General features: G+C 44.6%; 1 protein-coding gene across 3 annotated transcripts in view; it reads right to left on the bottom strand.

Moving 5' to 3' along the window:
• GCNT4 (glucosaminyl (N-acetyl) transferase 4) overlaps nucleotides 1-21,567 on the bottom strand; it is a 25,563-nt gene continuing 3,996 nt past the window's right edge. For 2 of the 3 annotated variants that reach the window (XM_029942442.1, XM_029942443.1), the window contains exon 2: nucleotides 1-1,971. In XM_029942442.1, the coding sequence (XP_029798302.1) occupies nucleotides 606-1,970 (1,365 nt within the window). In that variant the 5' untranslated portion in view covers nucleotide 1,971 and the 3' untranslated portion in view covers nucleotides 1-605. Of the gene's footprint in view, nucleotides 1,972-7,666; nucleotides 8,953-21,567 lie in introns of those variants that run through there. The other variant, XM_029942444.1, reaches the window with a different exon arrangement.

The raw sequence follows: 21,567 nt of genomic DNA on the forward strand, positions 1-21,567 counted from the left end.
ACCGTGAGCTCATGACCTGAGCCAAAGTCAGGCATTCAACTGACTGAGCTACCCAGGTGCCTCTCTCCTTCAAATATTCTAATGGTTAAGAAAAGTTTGGGGAGCTGAATTAAGAGACAAGCAGAGAGCTGGTCACTAAAACACTTCTCTGAAATTGGTGTTTAAAAAGTTATGGGATTTTCGCACACACCAACATCTTTTCAGTAGAATCCTGATCACTATGTGGAAAACTTAAGATATGAAGTGTGACTAGGATAAGCCTTGAAGGCATCGTATAATTCATTACAACTTGCCTTTAATTTCCTACACACTTCTGAAAAAGTACCTCGCATACAGTTGGAAGTCAGTTAAGTATCTGATGATTGACTGTTTCAGATCTCTGGTTTAGTTCCATAAGACTACAAGGAAAAACAAACATAAAACAAACATAAAAAACAAGGGCAGGTTAATTGTCACCAAAGTCTAGGTCCTTTTGCCTTATATGTTGGATTTTGGACACCTCTCAAACTATGAGAAGGTTAAGCTCAAATGGTACTGGGCATAGTACAGCACACAATTCCCTGTTGGCTCCATTTATCTGACACCTTATTTCTATCATGATTTTATCATGATGTGATTATGGGATTTTTAGCCATAAATAACTTTTTTGAGGACAAAGTAATCCATTCTCTCTGCTGTTCTTCAAGCTTTTCTGCCAGGCATTTAATCAAGACAGGGTCCACCTTCGAATCAAATTTATTAGCAAACCAATGTCCATCACTTATAAGCCACCTTAATTCCGCTGCTCCGTAGATACACACACTTCGAAGGTGGGAGCCAGTGCAACGCGGATACAAGAGGCCTTCGTGATAATTCCACTTGACAAGGCGGGTCTTACTCTGTAAGTCAGACACATCCTGGGCTGACCTAGAAATCTCCCCAGGGATTCCTGGTACCCGAATTAAGGTGGCCCAAAAATGTTCATCCGGTGAGTATGTATCTTTAGACCAGGCAAAAAAGTCTTTAACGAGGGAGTTGTTGAAAATATATTTAACAAACGCTCGACTTAAAACAAAATAAGCACTGCCAACAAAGATCTCAATGTTATGAGGCGGGGCTTCCTTGGAGATGTTTGTCCTTACTGGTAGCTTCACGTATTCATAAGGCACCTGTCTTAGTTCGTGGTGATAAGTGAATCTTTCCATCTTACTGTTAGGGGGTTTTACTGTTTCCAGCATATTGGCCCCATTGAGTTTCTTCAGCTCTGACACTAACTCGAAGTTGGACTTCAAAGGAAAATCTTGCCCACACAGATTGATAACATATCTCCACTGAACCGAAGACTTGAGGAGGTCTGATAAGCAATTTAAATCGGCCTGGAGCCTGGAAATGTGTGCATATTGTACTGTCTCTATTTTGGAGGCAATGAAAACATTGGAGAAGCACTTCGCTAAATTGTTCATGGCAACTTTGAAGGTATCAGGTGACTTATGGTCATAGTGGATGCAGTAGATATTGTGCTGGTTGTATATAGTATGGATTAGTCTTTCAACCATAATCGCGTCTTTATGAACAACCAAAGAATAGGCTATCGGGAAGCTCTTTTCCTCCCTTGAAACAGGCTTTTGATGGTACCTCCTCAGCATCTGATAAATGTCACAATCACTGGTTATTGCCACGACGTCCTCATCATCCAGGTCGATGATGTCTCTCCTTCTTATTTCCAGACTCTTGCCAATTTCCAAAGGTGCCTGTTCATAGATGCCTGAACAGTTAACTTCATACCTGACTTCATTCTTAACATTGGTGTATCTGTTTCTTACAAAAGGTGAGGTACTCAGGGAGTATTCAACCAAGTAAATGTCTCTTTGAGGGAAGAGGAGTCTTCTCACATTTAGAAGCTTCAACAGGGAGAACAACCAGAGAGTTAAAAATAAGATGAAAACTTTCTGCTGTGCCGGGTATTTAAAACAACATTTGAATGTCTTCATTCTGTAAGAGGGAAAAGGAATAATTCAGGTGAAATAAGAGAGAGAACTCAAGAGACTATTAGTTCAGTTCAATCAGCATTCACTGGGTACCTTCCACAGGCCAAGCAGAAGGCTGGGCCCAATGGTAAATAAAACAAGGTTCTCACCCTTCAGAGGACCCAGAAATAAGGAAACGAGAATATATAGAATGGTGGTATTCTGTGGTAACTATGCCTAAATTCTGGAGACACTGGTTACCAAATAATGGCAAATAATTTAAGCTCCTAAAATATAGGTACTATGTAATTTTTACTGTCTGCGTTTCTGTTTAGCATATTTGGAGAGAGATTACTATGGCATGGGCAGGGGTCTTGAGGGTTAGATGGCCCACCTGAGCCTAAAAGTAACATCCATCTTGATTCTACCTTCAGATCCTAATTAAATGTAGATCTGAAGTCAGATGGGGAGAGCCCAGTGAACCCCACTGCTATAGACTGAATGTTTATGTCCCTCCCCAAATTCATAGGTTGAAAGCTAAGCCCCAGTGTAATGGCATTAGGAGGTAGGGGTTTGGGAGGTGATTAGGTCATGAGGGTGCGTCCCTCATTAGTGGTATTAATGCCCTTGTAAGAAGAGACCCCAAGGATCTCCCTTATCCCTTCTACAACATGAGGTATGGATTAATAACATCCATACTATGTGAAAAGCTGGAGACAAAACTGTATGTGCCCATGGGGAACAATTTACATGATATACTGTGAAATGGAAATAAGCAAAACACATAACGGTGTTTAGTGTGCTCACATGTGCGACTAGAAAAGATGATACAAACTGTATCCACACAGAAAGAGCACATGCTGGCCAACTTTTCTTTCTCTGTCACAACTACTCAACTCTGCCACGGTAGTGGGCGAGCAGCCACAGATAACTCATCAATGAGAGGGCCTGGTTGTGTTCTAATAAAACTTTATTTACAAAAAGGCAGCTGGCTGGCTATTTTCTAAAGGATACTGCGGAGACATGATACTTGGAACAGGAGCTGCTTTGCAGGGTCGGGTGGGAGAGGGTGGGGGGTTAGGGGCCCAGGTAGGAGGGAGATGTATTTATCAGTGAATATCTTTTTGTATTTGAATTTAAAAATGATTATGTCACTTTTTTTCTTTTAGATAAAAACAGGCTAATCAAGAGGGCATAGATGAGTTTATTTTGGGAGCAGTAGGGAGGGGGAACCAGAAAGTGCCATTCCAAGAGGGCCAGCTGAGCTCACAGGGGTGCCTCAAAGAGGTTCAAATCCTGAGAACTGGGGAGGTCTGAGGGCACCATGTGCAATTTCCTAACACATCTCAATGAATCTTAAATGTGAACCTAATCATTGTTCCCAATTTTCTTAGAATTAACAAGCAATCTGAACTTGATGTATATTTGTAGATTTCTTCATCACAGATCAATTGACTAGCTCTCCTGGGAAGGACATGCCTTCCTTCACCTTCATTTGAATCACTCTTGTTAAAGAATAACACCTTATCAACAACAAGACTATCCTGCAGAATCTGCCCCCATCCCCCGCCACCTCGCAGCCTCTCCTAGAGTTTCCCAAGTGCCCTGTTTCAGCTCATTGCTCTTCTTTTTTCAATTTTTATTATTTTTTTAAAATGTTTACTAGAGAGAGAGAGAGAGATAGCACAAGCAGAGGAGGGGCAGAGAAAGAGAGAGAGAGAGGGAGATACAGAAACCGAAGCAGGCTCCAGGCTCTAAGCCATCAGCACAGAGCCTGATGCAGGGCCTGAACCCACAAACCACGAGATCATGATGGAAGTCAGATGCCCAACCGACTGAGCCACCCAGGCGCTCCTCACTGCTCTTCTCATGCACCTCTCCTGAGCCCTCTGAATGCTGATGCTCACATACACATTGCCAACACCTTTATCTCCAGTCCTCACCTGTTGCCCAAACTTCTGACATGAACATCTAGGTAGCTGCTTGGCGGACATATCCACATCCCACAGGAGCCCAACTGAGTCCAAAACTGAACATGACATCTTCACCTCTCCTGTGTTTTCTCTGTCAGTTTATGGAGACACCACCCATTCAATGACCCACGCTTGAAACCCGAGGGTCATCTGACTCTTCCCTTTCCCTCACATCTACAATAACAAGCCATCTCATAAATAGGCCCTAATCCATCTCCTTTTCTCCATCCCCATTAGCTGAATCAGCACCCAGGTCACGGAATCCATCAGGTTCATGGTTCTGGGTCCCTTTGTCAGGTCTCAGCCTTCTTCTCCTCTGAAACAAAATGCCACACTGGCTCAAGGCCAAGGTTCCTGCCAGTTCTTAGAGAGCATGGGAGTGTACTTACACTCCTGATGCACAGGGCAACAAGCTTCTTCAGAAGCTCGAGCACATGTTTAGAAGTAGGTATTGTGATAAAATTTGATTCAGAAGATTCATCATTCCCAAATCAATCTATCTCATCTAGGTCCTGATTCATGATAATTAGGCATACACAAAAAGGAGCGTACATAAATGGCTAGAATTAGAATGAATCTTACCCAAAGTAGATTTTTGCTTTGTTGTTTCTCCCTTTACTGGTCCATGGGATCCCTGCTTAGAATAGTTCCCCTTGATACCACAGTGATAAAATGCAAAAATCTTTTTACACTTCTAAAGAGGTTTGCAAAGTCTTCCAGAGTTGTCATGGCGTTTATGATGTGCCATTTAATTATCATCATCATGCTTACATAAAAAGGCAAAAGTGGCTCCCTGTCCTGCAGCCCATTCTCAAGGGCTCTGCTGTATGTGTGCTTCCCTCGTCCTCCTGAGAAAACCAGGAGTACACACGTCCTGATTCCAGCCTGGTGCCTAGCGAGTTCGATTTGATTGAGCGGGCACAGCTGTCTGCCCCCAGGTGGTAGGGCACGTGTGGGAGGGAGACGTGGCAGGCTTGCTGTGAGAAGTCCTTGTGGGAAGTGGCTTTGGGTTCCATGTCTCAGCTTCTCCAACTGGGATAAGGGTTAATTTTAAAGGGACGAGGGGAGGGACCTGGGGCAGCCCAGGCCTCTGGCTGGCTGATTCACCCTTCCTGCTCTGGGCATCTTTAAGCAGGAGAGCTCATATATCCAAGGGTCAGCCTCAGACACCAAGGGAACCGAGCAGCCCTCCAATCCCACTGTGTCTCAAGTCCAAGTAAAACCCCTTCTCTTGCTTACCATGGCCAGAAATTCTGTTAACTGAAAGGAGATGTGAGATATATATGATGGAATACTGCTCTGTGATCAAAAAGAATGAAATTTTGCCATTTGCCACATTGTAACAATGTGGACGGAGCTAAGCAAAACTACTCAGAGAAAGACAAATGATAAAGTAGATGAATATAAGCGAAGGAAAGATAAAATAACAACAGAGAGGGATGAAAGCCATAAAAGACTCTTGAGGATAGAGAACAAACCAGACTGAGGGGTGCTGGAGGGGTGTAGGGGGATGGGCTAAATGGGGGATGGGCATCAAGGAGGGCACCCGTTATGATGGGCACTGGGTGTTATACGGAAGTGATGGATCAGTAAATTCTACTCCTAGAAACCAATACTACACCAAATGTTAACTAACCTGAATTTAAATAAAATCTTGGAAGCAAGAAAAAAAAAAGCATTCCTTTCCCCAAGTGAGAAAAGTAAAAAAGGGGGAAGTGCATAAGCTTCTATCAAATCTTAGAAAGGGCTGTGGGCCTCTTCCCAGATTCAGTGAGAAGTCAGCAGGACATCCTTGGGCACAAAAGCCTGCAGGAGGTTAGAAACCATAGTTCCCAACCGTGGCTCTGCTTTTTCCTGGACAGAACCTGTGTGTGACACCCCAATTGGGAGCCGCAGAGGGCAGGGGTGGGTGGGGGCTGGGGTGGCAGGCACCTGCCCATTGCGAACTGCCTCCCTTCTCTGCCATCGCCAGTCCAAACTTGTGAGTCCCCACAGACCCCAGGTTTAGAGGATGGAAATGAGCTCCTGGTGGCTGTCCAGGGCCGGCTGGTGCCAGGCCGCCTATTCTACCGGCCACACGGTTCCTGGGAGACTAGGGCACAAGGCCGCCTTCCTCAAACACCCCGCCGCAGCTCCTTCCCTCTCACAGGCCCTGAGCAGCACACAGGCTGATGTTTTGCTGCCAGGAAGTGGTCTTATGATTACATTACAAATGAGTACCCTCCCACCTGCCCAGGCAAATAAAAAAGCCAGGCTCACTGCCAACTTCACTGATACCCAGGTATGAGTTCCTGGCAACCATGACAGGGCTGAGAAGGACATGGATTGCCAGAGCTAAGCTGAAACAAGCTGTTTGGATAATTCCATAAAAACCCAACAAAGATGTTGAATGAAGCCACTCCCCCAAACCGTCCTCTATTCCCAGTCCTTCCTGGCACTGTTTGCAGCCTTGAAAGAAACAGCAGGCACACACACGGTGCACTCAGCTAAGTGGTCATAACTGTAGTCAGGGTTAAGCGGCACAGTCACGAGCAGCTCTTCCCCAGACTCTCCTCAAGTCAGCAATTTCAAAACCCAGGACATGCTTGCTTTCCCAGGGACGGAAGGGGAATGGTCAATCAGGAAAGGGAGGACGAGTCTGAGGAGAAAAGTACTGAATGTCGTTTAGCTTAGGGACCAAGAATAAGGGACCTATCATTCGCATTTGCAGATTGGGAGGCCTCCGCCCGCTCCGCTCCACCAACTTCCTTGCTCCCTCCCTGCATGACCTGTAATCCTCTCTATAACTCAGGCAGGTAGTGGGACACTTGGGAGAGAAGAAGTGTGTGGGCTTCAGGATGTCCCAGACCCAGGCTTGAATCCCTGGAGGAACACTGAACAGCTAGCTGTAAGACTAATCCAATGAATTCACCTCGGAAGCCCAGTGTTCTTACCTCAAAACAGGAATGAGAAATCCCCTCCCGAACTGCTGTGAGCAGCTGTGAGGGCTCAGGGGACCCGACGTGAATGGGGTCACCCCACACAGGTGCTCTGCTTGCCTGACTCCAGACCTTGGGGTTTTCTAGTACGTTACGCGGAATGCACTGATATGCAGACAGTGTTAAGGAAATGGCTGACCTTCTCTTTTCTGACAAAGTAGGAGGTGGAAACATCATAAGTGAGCAGCAAAGAGCTAAGTCTTTGCTTAGGGGCTGAGCTGGAAAAAGCAAAAGCCACACAGGGTCCTGCAATACACATTTCCCCCTCCGGCCACACAGCCAGGACTTCAGCTCAGAGGAGACCCCCTTTCAGCTTAGGAATAGCCTATGGAGCGCCTGGACCCTGCACAAGTTGCTCAACCTTCCCATATCTCTGTGTCCACATCCGAAGTACGTTAATACCAGCCAACTACCTATGGGATTTTGAGGTTAAATGGGGTAATGCGTGCAAACTGCTTTAACACAGTCTGACAGTGGCTGCTTGGTCAGTGCTGACGGTGGCTTCATCTCATCCTCATCACCATCATCTGGCCTCAAGCTCCCCTCCTCCACCTTCTCCTTCTCCTCTTTCTCCTCCTCCTCACTGACTTCTTTAAAGATCCTGCTCAAGGCCTATGACCTGTCTTATTTTTAAAAATCTATTTCCCCCCAAAATTCTGACACAGAGTCAATGCTTTAGAATTACTGCCGGATGCCTCCATGCAGTCTCCTTGCCAATGTAACACCATCATTATTATTAATGTAGAACCACCGAGCAAAGAGTTGTTACCTGGGGCAGTGTCCTGAGTCCTCTGTATGTACGCAGGCCCCTCTGCAGATCAATGAGGTAGGTACTACTTTTATGCTTCTTTTTACAAGACAGGAAATGGAAACATGCGGTAATTAAGAAATACCCAAGGTGAGCTACATTCCCTGTTATCAGAGACTTGAACCCAAAGATTCTTGTTCCAGAGATGTACTCTTAACCTTCTAGGTAATACTGTCTCTTATAAAGTTTTCCATAACAGTTTTTGTCCTTGACTAAAATTTCTCATTACTATGTCTTACCGATCTGTCCTAAAGCTGAAACAGGGATGAACAGCAAATCGCCAAGTTCTGAGACCTTCCACCCAGTTTAAGGGATTATGTACCTGCAGAATCAGCCTGCAAGATGCTTGGGGAGGAACTCATTATATTCCCACAGGCAGAGGCAGGGGCAAGCCAGGTGCTACTGCAGAGACTAGTCAGCCTTCCAGCCGTGGAATCCACTGAAGGAAGAGAAAGCTAGCTCATCCTACGAACCCCTGCTGGCAGTCATTCAGCCTCCCATCCCATCACTGACTACTTACCGATTCACTTGTTCTCATAGTGACCAATCACACAGCTTGGGCTCTCTGAGAATTACTACCTAGTTTAGAAAGCTTTCTCTCCACATGAAGAATATTTCCTCTGTGGGCCACCTTCAAATTCTTAAACTTGGTGCCATTATGTTAGTATGAAAGATAGGATTTGAAGACTTTATTGATTTAGAAATGTCAGGATTTTGTTTCTTCCTAAAGTTTTCCAAAGAAGAATTATCACTTAAGAACACTACTAAAAAGATGAATTCACTAAAAAAAGAAAAAAGAATTCCTGATGTAGTTGAATAAGCTAAGGTCCTTCTACTGCAGCTCCTTGATTTCAATAAGGTCACTGATTCTCCCCTTGATGACATGATCATCACTAAACCAAGAGAAAGTTTTCAAGTAAGCCCATTAGTGGGAGGATGTCGCAGCTGAGATGCATTTCCTCAACACCCCCACAGCACCCTAAGAGTCTGGAAAGAAGCAGAAAGGCCAGTTTCTTGCCCTGATGACCTCATTGTTCTACAAGACCGCAAAGCAAATAATGATCCAACTGTGAGCAGATAAACAGCGACCACACAAAACACAAGAATGGCATGACTGGTCCAGAAATACAATACAGACGGAGCACGAGTCCTCGAATAAAAACAGGTTAGCATCTCAAAAAGGGAAAAGAAATGTTTTTCCATTCTTGGTTTATGAAAGCAAAAACTTCCTTTTAAAAAAACGTGGGGTTTTTTTTGTCTTTATTTTATTTTGAGAGACAGAGACAGAGAATGAATGGGGGAGGGGCAGAGAGAGAGGCACAGAATCTGAAGCAGGCTCCAGCCTCTGAGCTGTCAGCACAGAGCCCGATGCGGGGCTTGAACCCACGGACTGTGAGATCATGACCTAAGCCGAAGTTGGAAGCCCAACCGACTGAGCCACCCAGGTGCCCCAACACTTCCATTTTCTTTTTTTAAACGAGAGAAGGAGTAAAGTCTAAAGAGGGAATGAAAGCTCACCAGTAACCCCCCCACCTGGCAAAGGCATTCTGTGGATATTCCGTCCTTCCAGACTGTTTTCAATAAAGACACCTTTGTGGGCTTGCTTTTTCACAAGAAGCCTTGCTACACAGACACTGTCTTATCTGTTTCTTTCTCATTGCACAATATACTGTGATTAAGTCCTTTCCTGAACTGTTAACTCTATAAATTGTTAGCAAGTAAATAATTTCTAACTGAGGTCAATATATTTTTCTATAGGAAAAAAATTTTTAATAATAGAATTTACTTTTCTGGGCCTTCTTCACCAAAGCTAAGTCATTATCCCATAATTCCTGAAGAAGCCTGGAAGCAAAGTCCTAAAACTGACAAAGGATTTGAATGGTAATGGAGTCCAAGCTCCTCCTCTGGATGAGAAAACAGAGTCCTGGCTGTCATTTAACACTGTTTCATTCTTGGGATGCCAAGGATATGTTTCCTTCATGACATACATGTTTATACATCCAACTGCTCCCCCTCAAGGGACTGTACAGAGGGGGGGGGGCGTCCGTTCTTCAGTATCCAGAACCCTCCTGGTGGCATTAAATCCTGGCTCCACTGCCCCCTCGACTGAGACTACTGGTCAAAGTCAACAAAAATTGTCACACTACCAGATTCAGTGGCCACATACCTGTCATTTCCTAATGGTCTATACTGAGCACTAATACTATTTGTGAGATTGATTCCCTTCGATAAACCTATGAGGTTTACTATCCCTATTATTCATTCTTTATCCCCCCTCTCAATCTCCCCATTTTTCAGATTAGGAAACTGAGTCACAGAGGATAAATAGCTAGTATGTGAAGGAGCCAGGATTTTCAACTCTGGCCCAATTTCAGAGCCTGCACTGTCAACCACAATGCCAGCCGCCTCTCCAATCTCTTGGCAGGATGAGAACCCTGTTGGTTCTAGACGTATTTTGAGTCCATCCACACCTTTCCAGTCCATAGGAACCACCACAGGCCAAGTTACCACCAGCGCTTGCCTCTAAAGGAAATAACTTCCTCACCAGCTTCCTCGCAAGTCCCTGTAATCCATCCTCTGTACTGTTGCCAAAACCATCATTTAAATACATAAATCAGACCACTCCGCCTCCCTAGTGCCACTCCCTACACTTAAAACCCTTCACTGAGATTTCTGCTGCACTTAGACTGAAATCAGAAATGCTTTTCATGGCCCCAAGGCCCAGCCAGTTCCTGTCCCACCTTCCTCTCCCACTTCATCCTAGTCTGCTCTTCTTGCTCATTACACTCTAAGCAACACCTGCCTTCTAGAAGTTTTGGTTAGTGAAATAGAGCCCTGCTGCCAGCTCAGTGTTGAGAGTGTGGAGCTTGCTTGGGGTTCTTTCTCCCTTTGCTCCTCCCCAACTTACATGTACTCTCTCTCTCAAACTAAATAAATAAACTTAAAAAAAAATATTTCTAGGACACCAGTCTCCTGACTCAGGACCCCTGCACTTGCTGTCCACAGATTCAGACCATTTTCCTCTGGATCCTGGGGTTACTGGCCCCTCTCTGTCCTTCAAGCTATTTTTAAAAAATGTTTATTTATTTCTAAGAGACAGAGAGCAGGGGGAGGGAAGAGAGAGAGAGAGAGAGGGAAACACAGAATCCAAAGCAGGCTCCAATTTCCAAGCTCTGAGCTGTCAGCACAGAGCCTGACACAGGGCTCAAATCCATGAACTATGAGATCATGACCCGAGCCGACGCTGGGTGTTTAACTGACTGAGCCACCAGGTGCCCCTGACCTTCAAGCTATAGCAGAAATATCCTTTCCTGGGGTTGTCTCTGATCACCCTTCTCCGGTCTTTCTCCTGACTACTGAACTCATGTTTTCTTGCAAGCACTCACCACAGCAGCAGTTACTTTGTTTGCTTGTTTATGTCTGTCTTCCAGATAGGCCTTATTCCCGCTCTACCTCCAGCCCCTGGGACATACCTCACTGGCACAAAGTCAGAAGACCCAAGTTCTAGTCTGGGCTGTGTCATCAAAAACTCCTCATGTCACCCTGGCAAGCCATTTCATCTTGGGTAAGTCTTTACTTCCCATGTGTTAAATGGAATAATGGTTTCTCTATCCAGCCATGCTATCATGAAGGTCCTATGACACAGGCGTGTCAAAGGGCTACAGAAAACAACTTTGGTAGGCAAATATCAGTTACCAGGACCTCTACAAAAGAATGGTTTCTTGGTAAAGCCAGGAACAAGTCCATATGTCCAAATTTTTTTATGTTTATTTCTGAGAGAGACAGACAGACAGACAAAGCATGAGCAGGAGGGGCTGAGAGGGAGACGGAGACAAAGAATTCAAAGCAGGCTCCAGGATCCAAGATGTCAGCACAGAGCCCCATGTGGGGCTCAAACCCATGAACCGTGAGATCATGACCTGAGCCGAAGCTGGACGCTTAACTGACTGAGCCACCCAGGTGCCACCAGCTTTATTTTTCTAAAATATGGAAGGAAACATGCATTGTTTCCTCCATTATGACACTCTAATTATTTTTTGTTTTTCACTCCCTGACAACGTTCTTTTTTGTCAATGCCTGGTGTATATATTGTTCCTGAAGACATACACCTGTCTTGGATCTTGAAAGACAGGCAGTTACTCTAGTTAATCGTTAGAGGTTTTTTCCCATCCCCCTCTGCCTGCTCATTACCTTTTCAAAGACTGATAACCAAACAATTCCTTATCTTTTAGATATTATGTTATTTTGTGCTTTTCCACTAGGAGTCATGGCAAATATTCAAAGGTTGCTGTACTGCATGCCTTCTGAAAAGTTTAGAGTTTTGCATTAAAAATGTATATGATCATTATTCATAAAAGAAAAGTTACACAAGGAAGACACATGCAACCAGTCCTGTGCAGTCACGTTCTGCTCACCAGCCTCCGTGACTACATACGGCAGAAGCTACGCCATTTTCCCTCCCGTTCAGTATGCGTGGGGGCAACGCTTCTCCAGACAGCGCTAAGCTGCAAGGACTCGCTCCGGCGTCCCTGCTCGGCAAAGCCGTCCCTAAGGCCCCATCGCACACAGAGCAGGACTGAGGGCTCCACAGCAGTGTGAGCACACAAGACAGAGCCTCGGGGAGGGCCTCCGTCAGGGCTCAGCTGCTCTGATGGTTGGAACAGTCTCGGCGCCGGAAAGCACGACGCCCCTCATCCAAAGGGGATGTGGTGGGGGCACCGGCAGAACACGGCACATCCAACAGCTTCCTCCATGGGACCAGCGCGTCAGTTTGCAAGTGCAAACACTGTGGTCACCACCTTTGAGAGTAAAGGTCTGAAGGAAAATGCTGGGCATGGACATCAGTTCGTCAACTACCTCTTTATAATCCTTTCAGCCTGTAACTTAACTGGAGCCTCTTAGTTTCGGGAAGAAAACGAGCAAGCCACAAATCAGGGTGTATTTACCAGATGGTGGTCCCTCAAGGTCATCAGAAATGTGGACTGCAGCAGTGGAGCGAAAAACATGCAGAATTCAGCCAGGTTTTTTATAGTGACAAAAACTGGGTGGTAGCCAACTTGGTTCTGCTTTGTAGCGTCTGGTTCACAAGGCAGACGTCAAAAGCTGGTTGTGTATGGGTTTTTGGGGGGTTTTTTTTTGTTTTTTTTTTTCTTTATTGTTGTTTTGAGAGACAGAGAGAGAAAAAGAGAGAGAGTGAAAGCAGGGCAGGGGCAGAGGGAGACGGAGAGAACCCCAAGCAGGTTCCGCACTGTCAGCACAGAAACCCATTGGGCTCAATCCCAAGAATCTGTGAAATTATAACCTGAGCTGTAATCAAGAGTTGGACACTTACCTGCAGGAGCCATCCAGGTAACCATTTTGTTTTTAATGTTTATTTATTTATTTTTGAGAGAGAGAGAGAGTGAGAGTGTGCATGCACAAGCAGGAGAGAGGCAGAGATAGAGGTGGGAGACAGAATTTCACGCAGGCTCCAGGCTGTCAGCACAGAGCCTGACACAGGGCTCAAACCCACAAACCGTGAGATCATGACCTGAGCCCAAGTGGGACGCTTAACCAACTGAGCCACCCAAGTGAACCCCCCTACACCCCTGTTTGTATATTTTACTGGGCAAAACTCCAGGGCTAAGTGTTTAGCAGGAAATTTAAAGGGCCATAAATAATACTACTGAATGAAATCTTTATTTTGTAACGATTTGTGACCCTCATTATGTTGCAAAACATTAAGAGCTTTTTTTCTACAGGAAAACAGAAAAACAAAAAAGGAAGGGTGGTATTTCAAAAATATCTATGCTCTTAAACTTTAGCTTGGATGGAAACAGCTTAAATAAAATGTTTGCTCCTTTTTAGATAAAATTAACAAAAAGGTTAATTAATATTTGAACTCTGCCTCTCAAGCTTTATGAACACCAATCTTACATTCCTTTCTTAGGTTCTCCTTCTCTTTGCCTTCCACACTTAACTGGACACAATACAGAACCAAAATATACTTAATATTGTGGATGTAAAATGTGGGTTGAGAATATCTTTAAAAATTTTTTTTAACATTTATCTATTACTGAGAAACAGAGAGACAGAGCATGAGCAGGGCAGGCACAGAGAGAAGGGGAGACACAGAATCCGAAGCAGACTCCAAGCTCTGAGCCGTCAGCACAGAGCCTGATGTGGGGCTCGAACCCACAAACTGCGAGATCATGACCTGAGCCAAAGTCAGACGCTTAACTGACTGAGTCACCCAGGTGTCCCAGAGAATATCCTGGCTTCTTTTTCTTTCTTTCTTTTTTTTTTTTTAATGTTTTTTAAACATTTACTCATTTTTGAGATGGGTGGGGAGGGGTAGAGAGAGAGGGAGAACAGAACTTGAAGCAGGTTCCAAGCTCTGATTGGTCAGCAGAGTTTGACCCGGGGCTCAAACCCATGAGCAGTGAGATCACGACCTGAGCTGAAGTCAGATGCTCAACTGACTGAGACACCCAGGTAACCCAGCTTCTTTTTCTACAAAGAAGAAAGACTGAATTGAAAAACACTGGTGTCTTTCTTTTAAATGTATGTTTAGTATGCTAGAAAGAGCAAGTCTTTTTCCACCTGAGGTCTGCATGGTATATAATTCACCCTCCCCTCCCCCCCCAAAATTTCTAGAAGCACTTATTTGCTATTATATGGCTAACTCCATATTTTGTATGGCCAAAATGAATGCCTCAAAGGCAGCAGCCGAAGAGGTACAGGAACTCTGATTTCCATGCGTGTCCTTGAAGTAGAATCTTTAATGTCCGTAACTACATCACAGAGGCGGCGTGGTGATAAACAGATGTGAATGAAGAATGTGGATGGCAGAGAGGGCTTAAGGCCAGGCCACACTCGTCACGGATGGACTGCACACACTCAGTTTTACAGCTTCAGAAGAGCTCCTTTGTGTGCCAGGTTTTGTCAAGTGGCGGGGGACTGAGCTGGAGACTTCTGGAAGGTTCCACTGAAAGATTCAAGACCAGCTACTGTGGCAGGACTCCGCCATTCCGTAAGATCTGTGTTCTTGGTTTACACTGTCCCTATTGGCCTGAGAGCTTGTGTGTGTGTGTGTGTAGAGATGCAACAAAGTTAAGACCCAGGAATTTAAAATTAAGATAAATGGATTTAACAAAATCAGCAGGGCTTGAAAACATTCTGCCCAAATAGGAATTTTAAAAGCAGGGTTTTGTGTAAAGTGTCTCCAGGAGTCAGATCAAGAAATGACTCCAGGAAGCTCTCCAGTTGGCATCTGCTACAAGGATGTTTTCTAGCAATAGTTTTAATTGCGGTAACAGGACTCTCAACATGAAGGTTTAGATTTTGGATTAATATAATAAAAAAGTGAAAGACTTTAGTTTAAAACGATCAAAGCAAACGGACATGCCAGCGGTACAGAATGCAGGAGTAAGAACCAGACTCCTCAGATATTCACGCGGATTATAATGTTACAATCATTAAAAGAGTATAATAGTGGTGCCAGAACAGACACGGATCAGGGAGATGAAATTCCGAAACAGACCTGGCACGTAAGGACTTTTTCTGTGGGACTTTATCTATGGCTCCGGTACAGCCAGCCCGTTGCTTTCCAACATCCATTCTCCCTTCCTTCTTTCCTAAGTGAACCCCTGCATTGTTGGTGGCAGAAATGCGTTCCTCTAAAAGCTTTTCTCTTCAGCCCCCATTGCAGAGCAGTCAATAAAATATACTGTGGGGTACCTGGAGAAGTTCTGTACAGGAACCTGATTCAAGGGGAGGTAGGCCATTTTGTTCTTTTTCCTCTTTGCCCACTATTCTGTCCGGCATGATTGCTAGGGTTACAGTAGCCATGCTGGGACCATGAAGAAGAGGCCGAGAGAGTATCAGAGACCTCAGCCCTGGAAGCTCAAACCACTGGACCAACAGCACCAAACACCCACTCTTTATTCTTGTTATATGAGAAAAATAAGCCCTTACATGTTTAAGCAACTTTGCAGAGATGCACTTTGGAAGAAGACGATATGAAAATTGTAGTGATTCACAAACATAAACACACAAACACACGAACCAGGTTAAGCTTAGATGTAAATAAGCTTACATGAGGCACCTTGGTGGCTCACTTGGTTAGGCGTCCAACTCTTGGTTTTGGTTCAGGTCACGATCACACGGCGTGTAAGCCCTGTGTCGGGCTCTGTGCTGACAGCTCAGAGCCGGAAGCCTGCTTGGAATTCTCTTCCCCGCCTGCTCCCCCCCACCTCTTATCAAAAATAAATAAGTATATATTAAAAAGTAAAAAAATACATAAACTAGGTTACAACTGTACAACAGTACAAGCTGTTTATGGTCAAGCGTGAAATTATGTCTCAGGCGATATCAACTAGAGGCGGGTGGGGGCTTTAAGTAAATATCTGAAGGAAAGTAGACTCCACAAGTTACCAAATTAACTCTGATATTGGCACAAACTGGGCTGCCCACGCACCACGCTTCAGGTAAAGCACAACACAGCTCTTGGCAAACCTCGACTTTGTATGGTTTTGGTCACAAGTAGGGGAGAGGCCACATGATCTCTGAAAGTCAACTTGCAGAGCTTCCTGTGAGCTTATTCATAACAAGCGTGTTACCTGTCAAGGAAGGTAACAGCACCACTTAGGGTGAACCATGCTGAGTCATTCTGAGCACCTCCCCCCGCCCCCAGCCCTGACCTGCCTGACCCCATTCCTCTTTTCCCTGTGCACTTGACCCTTCTTCCCCCTACACATCTCACCCTCCTGCTCTACCCCTCTGTGTACAACATAACTCGTTTGGAACTTAAAGCCAACAGTCTGAATTTAAATCCTGACTTCACTAAGAAGCTGTCAGCAGTCCAGTTAGTCCCCTGCCTCCTCACCTGTGAAAGAGGCCAAGGCGCTAATGCAAGTGGGTACTGTGACCACTAGCTGAGCTCCCGTGCGGGGTATATACTCGGAGGAAACGCAGACCAGCACATGGGTTGCAGAACAGTAAGGGGTCAAGAGCAAGTGCCTTCCACATTCACCTGCTCTGGGGGGAATCAGGCCGTGCCCATCCTACAACTTTTCTGGAGGCTTGAGATTTTTCCAAAATAACCAGGGTTTTTTTTTTTCTTTTTTAAATTGGGAATCATAGAGGTAAACAGTAGCACGTGGGTCTATAGGCCTTCCAAAGTCCCTGCCTTATACGGAGATTCAGGCAAATTCATTTTTCGTAGCCAGGTCTTAAACATCTCTGTACGTCTGGTGTCATTGCGGTCTTCCTTCTGGGTATGTCTTCCAAGTCTTACCTGATTCACTACTTTGTTATAAAAATATCTTCTTTCTTATTCCATATGTATGAACTAACTAGTCAATGCTCATAAAAATATTCTTTCTTCTATTATTTTGTTGTGGTTAAATATACTTCACATAAAGTTTTACCACTTTAATTGTCAGTGCTAAAAAGTCTCCGCTTCTTAGTTTTCCTAGAAAAGCCGTTCAATAAATGTTGGAGATGTCAGGGGGGGATGAGTGTGTGGACAAATGGTGGATGGGTGGGTGGATGGATGAGTGGAGGGGTACATGGATGAATCAATGGTTAAAATTTTAACCATTTTAAGTTCTGTAGCATTAATTATGTTCATGCTATTGTACAACCTTCACCACTTCCACCCACAGGACTTCTTCATCTTTCCCAGCAGAAACTCTGTGTCTAGCAAACCCTAATTCCTCATTTTCCCCCTTCTAAAGCTCCTGGCAAGTACCCCTCTACTTTCTCTTTTTATGAATTTGATTCCTCTGGGAACCTCGTATTAGAAGAATCATAGTCTCTGTCCTTATTTTACTTAATATCATGTCTTCAAAGTTCATCTGTACTGAAGCATGCGTCAAAAGTTCCTTCCTTTGAAGGCTGAATGATATTCTATTGTACATATATACCATGCTTTATTTAGTCATTTGTTGGTGGACACTTGCATCTTTTGACTATTATGAATGATGCGGCTACCAACGTGGGTATACAAATACCTGTTTGTGTACATGCTTTCACCCCTTTTGGACATATATTTTAGACATACCTTCATTCTTATAATATCCTACTTCTACCCCCCTTCAACTGCTTGCCTGTCCATCCAGCAAACGTTTACTGTGTGCCCACCATGTGCCACGGAGGCGCTATGTTAGATTCTATAGAGATACTAGAGACTGTCCTGCCTGAAGGGATGCAGAGAGGAATAAATAGCGCAGTCCTCGGTGACCTAACAGTACAACCCAAGGAATCCCAGTTACTTTGGTACATCTGAATGTTAGTATGTAATTTCTGTTTTCACCGTAGCATGTAGAAATGTTTTTTCTTTAGGGATTTTTCTTGGCACAGTATTAATTACATGTCCCTCCATTTTAGGATCTCTTCCTTGGTTTCACATTCCCTTCCTTCAGCTCCAGAATCTCCATATTATTCTATTAGTATTTTCTCAAGATCTAGTCTTTGGAACTTAATTTGTGTCTACCTTGAGTGCCGCTCCACTTCCGTCTCCCAACCCATCTGATACTATATCCAACTCTGCCTCCCAGAGAGTAGGGTGGGGTGCTTGCGGGGATGGCTGCAGGAGGAAAGAACCTGGGGGAAGAGGGTGGCTGGGCAGAGAGCCCTTCCTTGCTGCACCCAGGCGGAATGTGGGGGTGTGGAGAAAGGACACAACACAAATATTCCAAAAATTCCACCGTGACCCAGAGGAACAGAAGGAAGACGGAAGGAAGCTTGGCCAGCACAGGAGCGATGCCTGGCCTTGCTCTTCCTGGTCCCGGGCACAACTGGCCGCCCTGGCTGCAGTGTGAACAAGCTGCTCTGTCATGGGCTGTCTGGATCTGGAAAACGACCAGGAGCAATAACAGGGTTTACAGAACCTTTAGAAGCAGGTCCAACCTATCCAAGAGCAGACAGGCCGTCTGAGTCTGAACACAGACAGGAAGCTCTCCTCCAAAGGGACCACCTCATCTGTTTTCCCCTTAACTAGATGAGAAAAACAGTAGAAAGGGACTGAGGAAGGAAGAGAAGCAATCAAATAGCTAGAAGTACAGAGCATTCGTGGAGATTCACTTGAGGTTACAGAGTTCCCTTATCACCAGGCACTGTTATTTTGCTTGCCATGGTAAGGGAGCTCATCACATCAAAAGATGTTTGGTAGCATCTTGGAGGGGGAAAGCAGGCTTGGATTTTATTGAGAGTTTTGCAGTCTGGTTTAAGGCTAGTCTTTCAGTGCAGGGGGAGGGGCGTGGCAGAGGGCTTGAGTAGGACTGGATAAGGATCATGAATGATAGAACAGTGTTGGATTCCAGGCACTCTTTCATGCTCTAGCAACCATGGCTAAAAGCATTCTTGCCATAAAGTTGTTCTGCTTTTTACATTCTTTTCTTTTAAATTCCTAATGTTTATTTTATTTATTTTTGAGAGAGAGACACACACACACAGACAGACACACACACACATAGGTGAGGGGCAGAAAAAGAGGGAGACACAGAACTCAATGCAGGCTCCAGGATCTGAGCTGCCAGCACAGAGCCCGATGCAGGTCTTGAACTCATGAATGGCAAGATCATGACCTGAGACGAACTCAGATGCCTAACCGACTGAACCACCCAGGGGTCCCTGCTTTTTACATTGTGAAACTTTGTTTGTATAATTGTATTATCTAATTGTGCTCCTTTAAGAGTCATATATGGACAAAATTCTACACTAAAGGAATTCTAAATGATCAGAACCTCTTGGCTAAAATGTGAGCTTTAGCACAAAACTCTCTTGAAGTTTAGAGCTTGGTGGTCGTCGTGAGGGGTGGGGTGAAGGAGAGGGAAAGGACAAGTCACAATTATTGCTTCCTATTACTTTTAAATGTCTGAATTCATCCTAACCTGACTATAAAGAAACTGAAACTTACCTCTGTGTCATTTACAGAAAACTCCCCTAAGCTGACAGTGTAAACAAATCCGGGAGAGGACAACACAGTCATGAAGTTCCTGGCAGGTGACTGAATGGGGTGCGGATTAGGGGGACACCAGGACAGAGTCAGAGAATACAGTTCTCTCTCTCTCTCTCTCTCTCTCTCTCTCTCTCTTATCCTCTCTCAGAGCAACCCCATGAGGGACGCTTGAGAGCAGCTGTAATTTAAATGCAAACAACGATGGGGCTGATGACAATTCTTCAGATGTCAGCCCCACAAGGACTGCAAAAGATGCCAAGTTTTTAAGCCTCATTAATTGTGAGGAAGGCCTCTACCAAAGCTACTCACACTGTCATGAATTCCTCTGGCCAGGACATCAGCAGCCAGATCAGCAAAGGACACGAAGGTTTATACGAAAGAGGACAGAAGGAGGATCCAAACAGGTCTGGACGGACTTGAATCCAGCAAGATGCAATCTAACATTGATAGATACAAAGACCGGTGCTTAGGCCCAAGAAATTAACTGCACTCACAGCAGATGGAGAAATAGGGTTTACCAGGAGCATCTGGAAAGAACAGTTCAGGGTTTGGTGGACTGTATGTTTGGGAGGAGTAACAGTTTGTTGGGGATGAGACTGCCAAAAGATTTTTTTTAAAGGTAGCAAATACAAACCCAAACCCAAATCAGTGTGGTCCTGGGCAGCATGAGAACCACAGGGCTGCACAACCTGAGAGGCTAGAGTGCCCTTAGAAAGCATCTTCCCTGGGGTTAGACCCTGGGGCAGAGGAAGGGATGGGTTTGTGTCTGGGTACAACCCCCCACAAGGACAATGACTGGCAGAAGTTCAGGAGAACAGTGAGAAGCCAGTGTTCATAAGAGGGAAATGGAAGGTGGAGACTGAAGAAGCAAAAATTCAAGAGGAATGAAAGCTGGCTCCAAATACTGAAACACAGGGTGCTGGGCCCCATCTCCAGAGGTTCCCCATTCAGCAGATCTGAGTGGTTTCCAAATTTGCATTTCTAAGTTCCCAGGGGAGGCTGATATGGCTAGTCCAGGGATCACACTCTGAGGACAAGAGCTCTAAGAAACAAAATTGTAATTCAGAAAAAAATATGTATGTATTTCTGAGATTTTACTAAAACACAATAGCTATTCCACAGTAAGTCCAAATTAGAAAGAATTTATTGGTTTTAAACCCCCACACACTGAGGTGCTTGGGTGGCTCAGTCGGTTAAGCGCCTGACTTTGGCTCAGGTCATGATCTCTTGGTTCTTGAGTTCGAGCCCTGCATCAGGCTCTGTGTTGAGAGCTCAGAGCCTAGAGCCTACTTCAGATTCTGTCTCTTTCTCTGATCCTCCCCTGTTCACCCTCTCTCTCTCTCAAACATAAATATTTAAAAAAAACCCCACATATTTAAGATTATGCTCTTTTTAAATTTTTATGTTGCTGAACAGAAGTTTCACCTTTACTTCTGACCCTTAGCATTTCTTATTAATTCAACTTCATAGAGCAAAATTCTGTTTCTGTCTCTACTTCATTTCTTGGCATTTACATAGCGGGCAGTCTCCTTCTGGTCTTCTTCCGCGCATCCTGTCCTGATGTATTATATTCAGCAGGTCAAGCCTCATTACATATTAAAATGTGACCTGCTTTCATCAAATGGTATCTGGCTTCCCACATCTTCTAAAATAGTAAGCATCGATCTAGTCCTTTCCCCCAAAAGCCCACACAGAGCCCACCATGCCTTGGGGCCCATTAGATTTCAAACCAGCTGCATTCAATTCCTGATTAATTTTATTTGATCTTATATACTTGAAGTTTTAGCCTTTCAATCCCAGTAGGAAAATTACCAGCATATGGAATGCATATAAAATGACATGCAAAGCAATGCAAATTAATACAAAACATACACATCTAAATTGCTTGGGAAAAGTCTGTAAGCTTTAACACTGATAT

Source organism: Suricata suricatta, chromosome 6, assembly GCF_006229205.1.
Source record: "Suricata suricatta isolate VVHF042 chromosome 6, meerkat_22Aug2017_6uvM2_HiC, whole genome shotgun sequence".
NCBI lineage: Eukaryota > Metazoa > Chordata > Mammalia > Carnivora > Herpestidae > Suricata > Suricata suricatta.